The 13,104-nt window shown below is 44.9% G+C and overlaps 1 protein-coding gene across 5 annotated transcripts; it reads left to right on the top strand.

Annotated features, from left to right (window-relative positions):
* Positions 1 to 1,663: 1,663 nt before the first annotated feature.
* On the top strand, positions 1,664 to 12,846 carry LOC109555266 (transcription elongation factor A N-terminal and central domain-containing protein-like). 5 transcript variants are annotated; one of them, XM_070784671.1, is made up of 4 exons: positions 1,664 to 1,776; positions 4,697 to 4,802; positions 7,005 to 7,049; positions 11,655 to 12,846. In XM_070784671.1, the coding sequence occupies exon 4, from the start codon at positions 11,678 to 11,680 to the stop codon at positions 12,812 to 12,814; it is 1,137 nt and encodes a 378-aa protein (XP_070640772.1). In that variant the 5' UTR covers positions 1,664 to 1,776; positions 4,697 to 4,802; positions 7,005 to 7,049; positions 11,655 to 11,677; the 3' UTR covers positions 12,815 to 12,846. The 5 variants fall into 5 exon arrangements, with proteins under 5 accessions (XP_070640772.1, XP_019811560.2, XP_070640773.1 ...); XM_070784672.1 differs by lacking the exon at positions 1,664 to 1,776 and adding an exon at positions 1,821 to 3,358; XM_019956001.2 differs by lacking the exon at positions 7,005 to 7,049.
* Positions 12,847 to 13,104: the final 258 nt, after the last annotated feature.

Raw genomic sequence — 13,104 nt, 5'->3', positions numbered from 1 at the left:
CTTCTCCAATTACAAGTTAGCAATAGGGCTATAATGTACACTGTAATAAAGATTATTAACAATCACTGTATGTTGAATATGAAAGTTGTTCAGAGTAAATCCTGGGAGCTTTCATCACAAGGAAAACAATTTTTTTCTTTTATTTTTATATGAGATGATGGATGTTCACGAAACATACTGTGGTCATCATTTCATGATGTATATGAGTCAAATCATTATGCTGTACCTTTTATACAGTGAAAGTGAAAGTTGCTCAGTCGTGTCCAACACTTTGTGACCACATGGACTATACAGTCCATGGAATTCTCCAGGCCAGAATACTGCAGTGGATTGCCTTTCCCTTCTCTAGGAGATCTTCCCAACCCAGGGATCGAACCCAGGTCTCCTGCATTGCAGGCAGATTCTTTACCAACTGAGCCTCACAGGAAGCCCAAACTTATACAGTGTTGCACGTCAATTATATATCAATAAAACTGGAAGGAAAAGAAAAGCTGTTGGATTTGCTCAAGCCTCAAGCTCCAGCCCTAGAGCAGCCAAGATGCAGGAAGACAGCCAACAGTGTCTTTCAAGGCAGTGGTGAGGAAAAATTTAAAGTTTCTTCTAACTTATACCCTACAGACCCGGGGCTGTTCAATAAATTAGATTAATAGGTGTCTCACTTTGTTCTTGTGCTGGAAACAATTTCATGGCAATAGCCTTTTGAAACTAGTCTCTTAGATTACATCTAGGATAAATCTGCAGTGCTTCAAGTTTTTAAGATGGAGTTGCTTCTCCTGTGTTACTGATTACAGCGTTAGTCCTGGTCCTGTCTCCCCTCCTTCTGGCTAAGTGGCTAAGTCACTTCAGTCATGTCCGACTCTGTGTGACCCCATAGACGGCAGCCCACCAGGCTCCCCCGTCCCTGGGATTCTCCAGGCAAGAACACTGGAGTGGGTTTTCATTTCCTTCTCCAATGCATGAAAGTGAAAAGTGAAAGGGAAGTTGCTCAGTCGTGTCCAACTCTTCGCGACCCCATGGACTGCAGCCTACCAGGCTCCTCCGTCCATGGGATTTGCCAGGCAAGAGTACTGGAGTGGGGTGCCATCGCCTTCTCCGCTCCCCTCCTTCTAGGTAACGTTTATCACGTGGCTCAATCATACAGTCACGCTGCTTCCTTGAACCGTCCCCCAAGTTACCCTAAAGGATCAGCAAAGAAGGCTGCCACTTTCTCTAGTCCTACCATCAGGGTGTCTTTACGGGATCCTGGCAGGGAAAGAATGTGTACAGGTGGGACACGCAGCATGCACAAGGCTCCTTAATGAATGTCTTCTGCTTTCATATCAACTGATGCATGCGAGGGGTGCAATAAGTACTTGTTGAATTAATTACCACGTTAAGTACACTCATTTTCGTCCTAAGTGTTGTCAACATTTAGCCGAGCGCAGTCTTGATGGGAAACAGAAAGGGTAGTTCAACAAACTTGGATGCTCAAGAGCAACAGTGGGGCTGCTTGTTTATTTCTTTTTATTTTTTTCAATTCGTGGCTGGCTGCAGATTGCTGGCTCCAGACCAGGACCAGATTTTGGGAGCTGCGGGGGGTGGGGGGTGGGGCCAGCCTCTTGCCGGCAGATCGCCCTGCGCAGACGCCACTTTCCTATAACGCATGCGTTGAGTCCCGGGCCTTGTTCTCCAGTCTGAGGGATGATTGGTTGAGCTTCCGTGGTCCCGCCCCGGCACCGGAAGCCCTCTCGGGCACCGAGGACACCGAGGACTAAGGGGTTTCGTCCGTGCTTCTCGGTGAGCGGTGTTCAGGTTTTGCCAATGTCTGTTTGGCTGCACACAGGCGACCCAGTTGTTCCCAGTGGAAGCCCACCCCGCTCGGGGAGGGTCTCAGTGTTGCCGGGCCCGGTGACCCGGACGTGCTTTCGCCTTTGCCGCTGTTCCAGCTGAGCGTGGGTAGATCCCTCAGGGCCGCCGCTCCCTGCGTGCTGGGTGCCAGGCTGTCACCCTTGGAAGTCTTGCAGCCGACTTTGCTTGTGGCTCCACCCCACCCACTGGAACCCGAACCCAGGCCAGAGTGGGCTCTTGTGCCAGTCCCTTCCCCTCGTCCCTTCCGCTGGCTATTTGCTATTGGTCGTCATAAAGCAGAAGGGCGCTAGCGCAGTATTGTGCCACTTCAGAAACTGACGCTCCTGACAGCATAATTTCTCGCCATAGAGGAAGAGGCTGCCTGTATAGCCAGAGAGGTGTATCTGGGTTGTGACTAGAAATTTAATTTTTCTCTTTAGATCTTAGGTCTAAACCCGTCTAGGTTATTGCTGATTTGTTACCAGCTTTTGGGCTTCCCTGGTGGCTCAGAGGTTAAAGTGTTTGCCTAGAATGCGGGAGACCCCGGTTTAATCCCTGGATCGGGAAGATCCCATGGAGAAGGAAATGGCAACCCACTCCAGTACTTTTGCCTGGAGAATCCCATGGAGGGAAAATCCCAAGGAGGGAGGAGCCTGGTAGGCTACAGTCCATGGGTTTGCAAAGAGTCGGACAGGACTGAGCGACTTCACCTCACTTTATTACTAATTTCAAAAACCTGTTTATATTTTTTTCTGTGGCCACTAGAGAGTTTTAAATTCTTTGTCTGGCTTGCTGTTATACTGCTGTTGGACACCACTGCCTGCAACCAAATCCAGCCTTTCTGTCTTTGAAAAAGATTTATCGTAGCAAAGCCATATCCGTTCATTTATATATTGTCTGTGGCTGGTGTATCTGACTCTTTGGGACCCCATGGACTGTAGCCCACCAGGCTCTTCTGTCCATGTAATTCTCTAGGCAAGAATACTGGAGTGGGTTGCCATTTCCATGTCCAGGGCATCTTCCCAACCTAGGGATTCAACCTGGGTCTCCCGCATTGCAGGCAGATTCTTTACGATCTGAACTACCCACTAACACAATATTTATTGTCTGTGGCTGCTGTTCCTGCTACAAGAACAGTGGAGCTGAGTAGTCCATACAGAAGCTGGATGGACTGCTGCAGCTGCTGCTGCTAAGTCACTTCAGTCGTGTCTGACTCTGTGTGACCCCATAGACGGCAGCCCACCAGGCTCCCCCGTCCCTGGGATTCTCCAGGCAAGAACACTGGAGTGGGTTGCCATTTCTTTCTCCAGTGCGTGGAAGTGAAAAGTGAAAGTGAAGTACTCAGTCGTGTCCAACTCTTAGCGACCTCATGGACTGTAGCCCACCAGCGTCTTCCGTCCATGGGATTTTCCAGGCAAGAGTACTGGAGTGGGGTGCCATTGCCTTCTCCTGGATGGACTACAAAGCCTAAAGTATTTACCATCTGGCCTTTTATAGAAAACAGTTTGCTGAACCTCTGCTCTAGAACAAGGTCAGGTATGGTAGATACATGTAAACCTCTTCATTGTATATATAATGAATATATATTATTCCTCTTCATTGCTGTATAATCCTCAGTTGAGCTTAGTGTGTGACATAGTTCCAAGGACTTTGTAAGGACTATCCCTTTTAATTCTCATATTAATCCTATGATGTTGCATTCTCCCTCCACCCCTCAACATGCTCATCGTACTTCTGGGAACTGTACCTTCTAGTCCTTCCTTATCCCCAAATGACTTGACTCCTGGGGACCTGATTAGCCCACAGGAGGCACTGTGCTGCTTTTGTTTTTTAACTAGGATATTTTAAAATGATTTTCTAAACTAAAATTGAGATAAGGTTGGTTTCCCGTGGAAGAAGCTGAGGGGCTTAGGCGCAGTGGGTACAAGCAAGCCAGTCTGTGGTGCAAAGGATGATGCTCACAAGCAGAGAGGGGAGAATTTGTTGAGTAATAGTGAGCCCTGGCCAGATGTTTGCGAGATGTGTATCAGTGAATGAAACAGACATCATTCTTCTGTGGTCTTGTAGGAAATGCTGACAAGAAAAAAATGATTTAGTGTGATACAGTCCAGTTCAGTCACTCAGTTGTGTCTGACTCTTTGCGACCCCATGGACTGCAGCACACCAGGTTTCCTTGTCCATCACTAACTCCCAGAGCATGATCAAACTCATGTCCATCGAATCGATGCTGCCATCCAGCCACCTCCTCCTTTGTCGTCCCCTTCTCCTGCCTTCAGTCTCTCCCAGCGTCAGGGTCTTTTCCAATGAGTCAGTTCTTTGAATCAGGTAGCCAAAGTATTGGAGCTTCAGCTTCAGCATCAGTCCTTCCAATGAATATTCAGGATTGATTTCCTTTAGGATGGACTGGTTTTATCTCCTTGAAGTCCAAGGGACTCTCAAGAATCTTCTCCAGTGCCCCAGTTCAAAAGCATCAGTTCTTCGGCGCTCAGCTTTCTGTATGGTCCAACTCTCACATCCATACGTGACTACTGGAAAAACCATAGCTTTGACGAGATGGACCTTTGTTGGCAAAGTAATGTCTGTGCTTTTTAATAAGCTATCTAGGCTTGTCATAGCTTTTCTTCCAAGGAGCAAGCGTCTTTTAATTTCATGACTGCAGTCACCATCTGCAGTGATTTTTGAGCCCAAGTAAATAAAATCTCTTACTGTTTCCATTGATTCCCCATCTATTTGCCATGAAGTGATGGGACCAGATACCATGATCTTCGTTTTTTGAATGTTGAGTTTTAAGCCAGCTTTTTCACTCTCCTCTTTAGTGTGATATGCACCATGGGGGAAAAAATGTACAAATATTTGATGTTCTTAACAGGTTTCCTCCTCTGTAAGATGGCGGTAGCCCTGTACCTGTGAAGATGGAGATGAGCGTCTATAGCACACAGACTTTCTCCACGTGCAGTGCTTTCTGCTGTTAGGAGGTAAGTGCAGGAATGAATGCAGGGGACTGGGTACACAGTGACACTGTGTCAGAAAACATTGCAGTCGCTGGTTGGATTTGTAGAGAAGGTTTTCAGGCGAGTTGTGCACAGCAGGTTTTTTGTTTTAAACATTTCACAATTTAATGAGGCTCCCTCCAGCAGAATGTGAAGTCAGAGAGGTGGTGTGCATTCAGCCCTGGAGCATGTCGGGAACTGCCTTTGGGTGGAGGCCCACGAGCTGGGTCGGTCCTGCTGCGGGAGAGGAGTTGTGCCTGTGTGCTCAGGGCCGTGGTGATGGCTCTGGTTTAGATCACAGTCACCTGGAGAGCTTCAATGTGCCCAGGCCTGCCTGCAGAGATTCCAATTCATTCTGTCTGGGGTGAGGCCCTGGCATTGTTTTTGTTTTGGCTGTGTAAGTTCTCCAGATGACACGGATTGGCAGGCAGGAGTGAGAGCCACACACAGGCTCAGAGAGCTAGTGGAGCAAAGTCATTGAGCTGGGGGATGCAAGTGCCTGCCAGTGATTCAGTCAGATCACAAAGGAGGCTGGAAAGGGGCTTTTCACTACTGGCCAGGGACCTTGGGCTCCATCCTGAGAGCAGAGGGGAACATCTGAAGGGCCTTAAGCAAGAAAAGGAGGGGGCCTTTTGCTGAAATCTCTAAGAGAAGATGATCCCTCTAACAAAATGTCGTGCGTAGAGTGAAAGCAGTGAAGAACTGGAGCCGGCCAGATAGCAGGAAGTAGAGGTTTGGTTTGTGTATCCCTCCTACGTGTGCCCCTTAGCAGCGGTGTCTGTCCTTGTATTTGCCAGTTTCTTGTCTGTGTTCTGCTGGGCTATCAGCTCCTTTATGGCAGAGAGTATCCCGTTAGGTTCAGCATCTATCGTGTACAAGATACATAACAGATATTTATTCAGTGAACTGTGTAGAACTCTAAACTGGACACACAGCCTACTTCATCTTTTTATGGCAGTTCTCAAAATGTTGTATCCCAGTTGCTTACATACTACAGCCTCCTAAGGCAGTAAATTGCTTTCTATCAACATGACTGTCCTACAGGGAGAATAGAAAGTTTGACATCATTGAAATGTTGCAGAAAATATGGAAGAGAGACACACAGTTCTTGAGGTACTAGCCTACTGTATTCCCTGTTTGCCTGGCAAAGTAATAAAGCCTGGCTTTACAAAAATATATATGGCAGTTTCTCAAAAAATTAAAAATAGAATGCCTATATGATCCAGCAACCCCACTTTTGGGTATATACCCGACAGAATTGAAAGCAGAAAGATATTTATGCATTCATGTTCATGGCAGCATTCTTGACAAGAGCCCAAAGGTGGAAGCAATTCAAGGGTCCATCAGCAGATGGATGTATAACACAATGTGGTCTACCCATCCAGTGGAATATTATCTAGCCTTGAAAGGAGGGAAATTCTGACAGACACTCCGATGTGGATGAACCTTGAGAGCATTATGCTGTGTGAAATAAGCCTGACACAGAAAAGCAGATACTGTATGATTCCACTTATATGAGGTATCTAAAGTAGTCGAACTCAGACAGTAGAATGATGGTTACTAGGGAGTGCAGGGTAGAAAGAAGTGGAGAGCTGTTGAACAGGTGCAGTTTGTTTTGCAAGACAACTAGCATTCCAAAAGCTGGTTGCACAACAGTGTCAATGTACTTAATGAACTATCCATGTCAAAATGGTTAAGATGATAAATTATATGTGCATTTTTACCACAATTAAAAATTTTTTAATGTAGAGGAACAGTAAATAAAAGCGTTATGGAATGAAGAGCAGAGTGCTTATATATATGAAACCTTTAACTTCAGTAGATTTCCATGAGTAAAGAAAAAGTTTCAACGAACAATGCTTCCATCTCCCTGAAGCCCTGAAGCTACTATTAACTTCGCCTTCAGAATCTCCTTAAAGTTCTGACCTTTCATTGAGAAATTTGACCTGAGTTAAAGATTGCCTAACCTCCTTGGGGGAACTCTAGACCAGTGTCTTATTAACCCCCTTGCTGACATTCAGCCCAGTTCAATCCTGCTTTCTCAGGTAACGATGCGTAGAGAATGAGTGTAGAACGTGAGGAGACTGAGTCCTTGCTAGGAAACGTTCCCACACATGGGGGAGGGTTCAAGTGCCCTGAGCTCCTTGTGACCGGACCATCGTGACTCCCTTGCTTGACTTCCTCCAGGTCCCGAGATCTCAAGCGGACACTGCTGAGAGCAGAAGTCAGCAAGTGAGGATGTGTATTTTTAATTTTTCTGTGCTGTCTTGCCTGCTCTTTGTTGACTGGGCCTTTGATTATTAGGAAGACCCTTTCTACTGTTGCAGTGGATTTCAATGAAATAATGACATTTACAGCAACATGGATGGACCTAGAGATTATCATACTAAGTGAATAAGTCAGAAAGAGAAATGCAAATACTATATGATATCACTTATCTATGGAATCTAAAATATGACACAAATGAACCTATCTATGAAACAGAAACAGACTCACAGACATAGAGAACAGACTGGGGTTGCCAGGAGGACAGGGTGAGGGAGGGAAGGATTGGGAGCTTGGGATTAGCAGATGCAAACTGCTGTATACAAATGGATAAACAACAAGGTCTTACTGTAGAGCGCAGGGAACTATATTCAACATCCTGTGATAAGCCATCATGGAAAAGAATATGAAAAAGAATATTCATGTATAACTGAATCACTTTGTTATACAGCAGAAATTAACACAACATTGTAAATCAACTACAATAAAATTTTAAAAGGAACAATATATAAGTAAATGGGTAGGATTGTGTTCCAATAAAACTTTATGTACAAAAAAATTAATCAGTACATAGATCTTCATTCTGATCATTCAGAAAAAGAAATGGAATTCAAAAAGGAAAGACAAGGATCTTGAAGTACCAGTTCTCGATAATTAGACAATACCACTTACAATCCAGAATCAGTGGCCCATTGAGTTCTTGTTATCTGACTTTAAAAAAGAATAATAAATAAAAAAGACCACCAGGTGGTAAATATACAAGACCCAGAACCTTGATCATGTGCACTATGCAATGGGGAAAACCAGTAGGAACCTCAGAGTTGTAGCTGTGGGTGATCACCTGTTCCTATTTGGGGATCAGGTTTGAGGGGAGACGGAACTGTTTGCAATGCAGCAGTGGGCTTCTGAGGAAGGTGAGAGCCGATATGAATGCAGTCACAGGTGAGGTGAGGCTTCCCTTCTGGTGTCCTGATTCCAAGGGGCAGTAGGACTGGGATGATCCATGAACCATGGCATTTTTCAGTAAGCAAATCTCTGGAATATATAGGGTTTATTGTGAAATTGTAATAGACCCATAACTTTTCTGGTTAGGAAATCAGTGCATGTGTATACATCAATAGAAAATATAAAAAAAGAGTAAAAGAACAAACAAAAATCACTTAAGAGCTTGCCATTCAGAAAGTAACACTGTCAGGAAATTTTTGTATCTATTTTCAGTCTTTTGTCTTCACATGTGATTTTTAAATAAAATTTGGATCAGACTTTAGATCCCACAAGCTGTGCAGCATGACCAGAAAAAAATAGTAAAGATAAAAATAAACGGACTTTAGATGTTGTTTTTATTTTTATTAATTTTTAGCTTTTTTTTTTTTTTGGTCACACTGCACAGCTTATGGGATCTTGGTCCCCCAAACAGGGATTGAACCCAGGCCCTCAGCAGTGAGACTACTGAGTCCTAACCACTGGACTGCCAAGGCATTCCCTCGATGTTGTTTTTAAAAAACAGCTGTGTTCAGATACACTTTTTATACTATTAGTTCACCTAGTTTAAGTGTATAGTTTAGTGGGTTTTTTTAAATCATATTCACAGCTGTGCAATGGTTACCACAGTCAATTTGAGAGAAGAATTTGTACCTCCCCCAAGAAAAGCTGTGTACCCATTAATAGCCACCGCCTCTTCATTCCACCCCACTGGTTCCCCGATTCCCTCCATCCCAGCCCTTGTCCACCACGAATTTACATTCTGTCTCTAGATTTGTGTATTCTGGACATCTCATGTAAATGAAATCATACAATATGTGGTCTTCTGTGTCTTCAATTTAGCATAAAGCTTTGAAGGCTCATCCATGTTATCTGTATCAGAATTTCATTTTATTGACAACATCCCATTGTATGGATATATTAGGGTTTGTTTCTCGATTCCTCAGTTGATAGACATTTGTATTGTTTCCACTTTTTGTCTGTTACAAGCCACGCTGCTATGAATGTTTGTGTGCAAGCCTAACCATTTGGAACCTCATCGTTTCTTCTAAGTTTGCAGAAAATTCTTACAAAAACAGCCTCCACATCTCCCATTTCCTTAAAGTAAATTTTTAGAAATAGAATTGCTGACTAAAAGGACCTTAAGCTTTACAGCACTTGTCAGGTGGTGTCTAGGAAGACTGCATTAACTATCTCTATAATCACTTCAGTGTGGTGAACCTGTGTGTCTTTGGTGATTGTTATTTAATATCACGTGCTATAATACAAGAGTCCATGGAGTCTTGAAAAGATGATATCCCTGCCATCAAAATGCTTTTGTTCACATTTAGACCAAACAGGCAGATACAGATCCAAGGGTATTTTGTAGGCAAGGTTGTGTGCATTAGGTGGAGAGACAAAGAGACGGGTTAGATAAAGTGAACTTTTGCCTCCTCGGGATGAGGTTCACACAGACATAACCAGCTTTTTACACCTAAAAGTGGTGGTGGGAGGGCGGAGAAAGGAAATGGAACGAAACTCTGGCCTAGGGACCCGTTAGTCCAAAGTCCTAAACCCTCTGGATTGCAGAGTCAGAACCTTGACCCCGATGTTCAGAAGATGTAGACGTCAGCACCGCATGGCCTGGTGACTGTTGGGGCCCATCTGACCTGCGTCCAGCTGCCTCCCAACCTGTGGTGTTTCATCATTTCTGTAGATTCCTTGGGACTTCTGAACAGCATCTGATTTTGGCTCTGTTTTTCATGCTTTTATATTCAGAAAAGTCCTACTTCAAGACTATAAAATCAGGGAATTCCCTGGCAGTCCAGCAGTTAGAACTCCATGCTTCCACTCCAGGGAACCCGGGTTCAGCCCCTGATCAGAGAACTAAGATCCCCCAAGCCAGTCAGTCAGTTCAGTCGCTCAGTTGTGTCCGACTCTGCAACCCCATGGACTGCAGCATGCCAGCCCTCCCTGTCCATGACCACCTCCTGGAGTTTACTCAAACTCATGTCCATTGAGTCAGTGATGCCATCCAACCATCTCATCCTCTGCTGTTCCCTTCTCCTTCCGCCTTCAGTCTTTCCCAGCATCAGGGTCTTTTCCAGTAAGTCTATTCTTCGCATCAGGTGGCCAAAGTATTGGAGTTTCAGCTTCAGCATCAGTCCTTCCAATGAATATTCAGGACTGATCTCCTTCAGGATGGACTGGTTGGATCTCCTTGCAGTCCAAGGGACCCTCAAGAGTATTCTCCAACACCACAGTTCAAAAGCATCAATTCTTCGGTGCTCAGCTTTCTTTATAGTCCAGTTCTCAAATCCATATATGACTCCTGGAAAAACCATAGCCTTGACTAGACGGACATTTGTTGGCAAAGTAATGTCTCTGCTTTTTAATATGCTGTCTAGGTTGGTCATAACTTTTCTTCCAAGGAGTAAGTGTCTTTTAATTTCATGGCTGCAGTCACCATCTGCAGTGATTTTGGAACCCCAAAAAATAAAAGTCTGCCACTGTTTCCACTGTTTCCCCATCTGTTTGCCATGAAGTGATGGGACCGGATGCCATGATCTTAGTTTTCTGAATGTTGAGTTTTAAGCCAACTTTTTCACTCTCCTCTTTCACTTTCATCAAGAGGCTCTTTAGTTCTTCTTCACTTTCTGCCATAAGGGTGGTGTCATCTGCATATCTGACGTTATTGATATTTCTCCCGGCAATCTTGATTCCAGTTTGTGCTTCCTCCAGCCCAGCCTTTCTCATGATGTACCCTGCATATAAGTTAAATAAGCAGGGTGACAATATACAGCCTTGACATGCTCCTTTCCTGATTTGGAACCAGTCTGTTGTTCCGTGTCCAGTTCTGTATGTTGCTTCTTGACCTGCATACAGATTTCTCAGGAGGCAGGTCGGGTGGTCTGATATTACCATCTTTTTAAGAATTTAGGTTCAGCCCCTAATTGGAGAACTAAGATCCCACAAGCCACAGTACAGCCAATAAAAGCTATATATTAAAAAAAGTAAAACTATAAAATCAGCAAGGACTTCAGTTTAAATAGCTGAACACGGGGGAAAATAGTCTGGCCTCCTCAGCCTTTCCCCATGGATGCTGACATTGACATGTTTTCATTCCCAACATAACCACCAAATTCCACACACAGGAGTTGACTAGTCTTGATCTGGAAAGGGCATTCATTTGTAAATGTAGAGATGGGAAAGTTACAGCAGCTCTTTCAGCAAGCCTCCTTTAAGCAATTGTTAATGCAGAGGCTGTTTACAGGGCCGCTGTTTGTTTTGTTGGTTTTTTTTGTTATTGTTTTAACTACTGAGACTCATACTTTTGAGACTGAACCATACTGCATTGCAGATTGCATTTTCTAACATGTCACACCCACTTTTATCACCTAACTCTTTCTCTGCCTGGCTCAGATGGTAAAGAATCCACCTGCAATGCAGAAGCTCTGAGTTCTATCCCTGGCTTGGGAAGATCCCCTGGAGAAGGGAAAGGCTACCCACTCCAGTATTCTGGCCTGGAGAATTCCATGGATTGTATAGTCTCTGGGGTCACAAAGAGTCAGACAAGACTGAGCGACTTTCTTCTTCTTTTTCTCTGCCTAGGTAACTGGCAGAGAGCACGGTGCATGTATGACGGAGCTGCGCCTGGCAAACACAAGCTTGAGAACCTGGAAAGCCCTTTTTTCTTGGCAGCTCAAACGATGTCTGACAAGAACCAGATAGCGGCCAGAGTTTCCCTTATCGAGCAGCTGATGTCTCAAAGGAATTTTGAGGATCTCGGCCATCACCTCACTGTGCTGGAAACTCTGCATGTAACTCCAGAGCACCTTCAGGAGACGGGGGTGGTCAGGGCGGTGTACAGAGTCCTCAAAAACTGCCCCACAGGGGCTTTGAAGCAGAAAGCCAAGCGTTTGCTGTCAGAATGGAAAGCGCTGTATAAGGATACTCTCTGCAAGCCAGAGGGCAGCCCTAAACGATTTCCTCCGGGTGGAAGTCAAGAAGAAAATCGAGGACTTCCTCCTGACCCAAATCAGGAGGAGGAGGTACGGGGTGGCTCAAGGTATAATTGTCTGGTCACATCCCAAGATGTGGCGGGATCTGTTGAAACGATCATGCCGGAAGACAGCTGCAGCAGAGTGGAGACTAAGGCAGTGCCTCTCAGTGCCTGGGACCCTCAGTCCACCGACCTGGCAGAGAGTGGGCAGCTGGACCCCATAGTGCCTGTGAGAGCCAGATGCACAGAGCTGCTGTACGAAGCTCTAACTGCTTCCTCCCCATCCCAGCCCAGAGCCCACGTGTGGTCCAACTTGGCACAAGAAATCGAAGCACACGTTTTTGCCCTTCACCCTAAGAACCTCCAAAAATACAAAACATGCATCCGCAGCAAAGTGGCCAATCTAAAGAACCCCCGCAATTCTCACTTACAGCAGAACTTGCTCTCTGGGACCATGTCTCCGAGAGAATTTGCCAAAATGACCGCCATGGAGATGGCCAGCCAGGAACTGAAGCAGTTGAGAGCCTCCTACACGAAATCTGCCTTACGGGAACATTACCTGCCCCAAGTGGTGGAGGGCACACCAACGAGGAAAATAAAATGCGAGCGCTGTGAGAAATTCAACTGCCAGGTCACTGTCATCCCCAGAGGGACACTCTTCCTTCCAAGTTGGGTGCGGAATGCAGGCCCAGATGAAGAAATGATGACCTATGTCATCTGCAATGAATGTGGGGAGCAGTGGTATCATAGCAAGTGGGTGTGCTTGTGATTATAAATAAATGTTCTTTTAACAGCAGATAACTGAAGTGATATCTTTTATCTGTACCACCTTTTTATGCTTGTCTTTTAAATCTTATACATACTATTCTTTTTCTTAATTGAGGTATAGTTAATTTATAATGTTTTACTAGTCTCAAGTATACGTATGGCAAAGTGATTCAGTTCAGTTCAGTCGCTCAGTCATGTCTGACTCTTTGTGACCCCATGGACTGCAGCATGCCAGGCTTTCCTGTCCATCACCAACTCCCAGAGTTTACTCAAACTCATGTCCATTGAGTG

The sequence above is a fragment of the Bos indicus genome, chromosome X (genome assembly GCF_029378745.1).
Source record: "Bos indicus isolate NIAB-ARS_2022 breed Sahiwal x Tharparkar chromosome X, NIAB-ARS_B.indTharparkar_mat_pri_1.0, whole genome shotgun sequence".
NCBI classification, from domain to species: domain Eukaryota; kingdom Metazoa; phylum Chordata; class Mammalia; order Artiodactyla; family Bovidae; genus Bos; species Bos indicus.
This window is presented reverse-complemented; position numbering and strand designations above follow the sequence as displayed.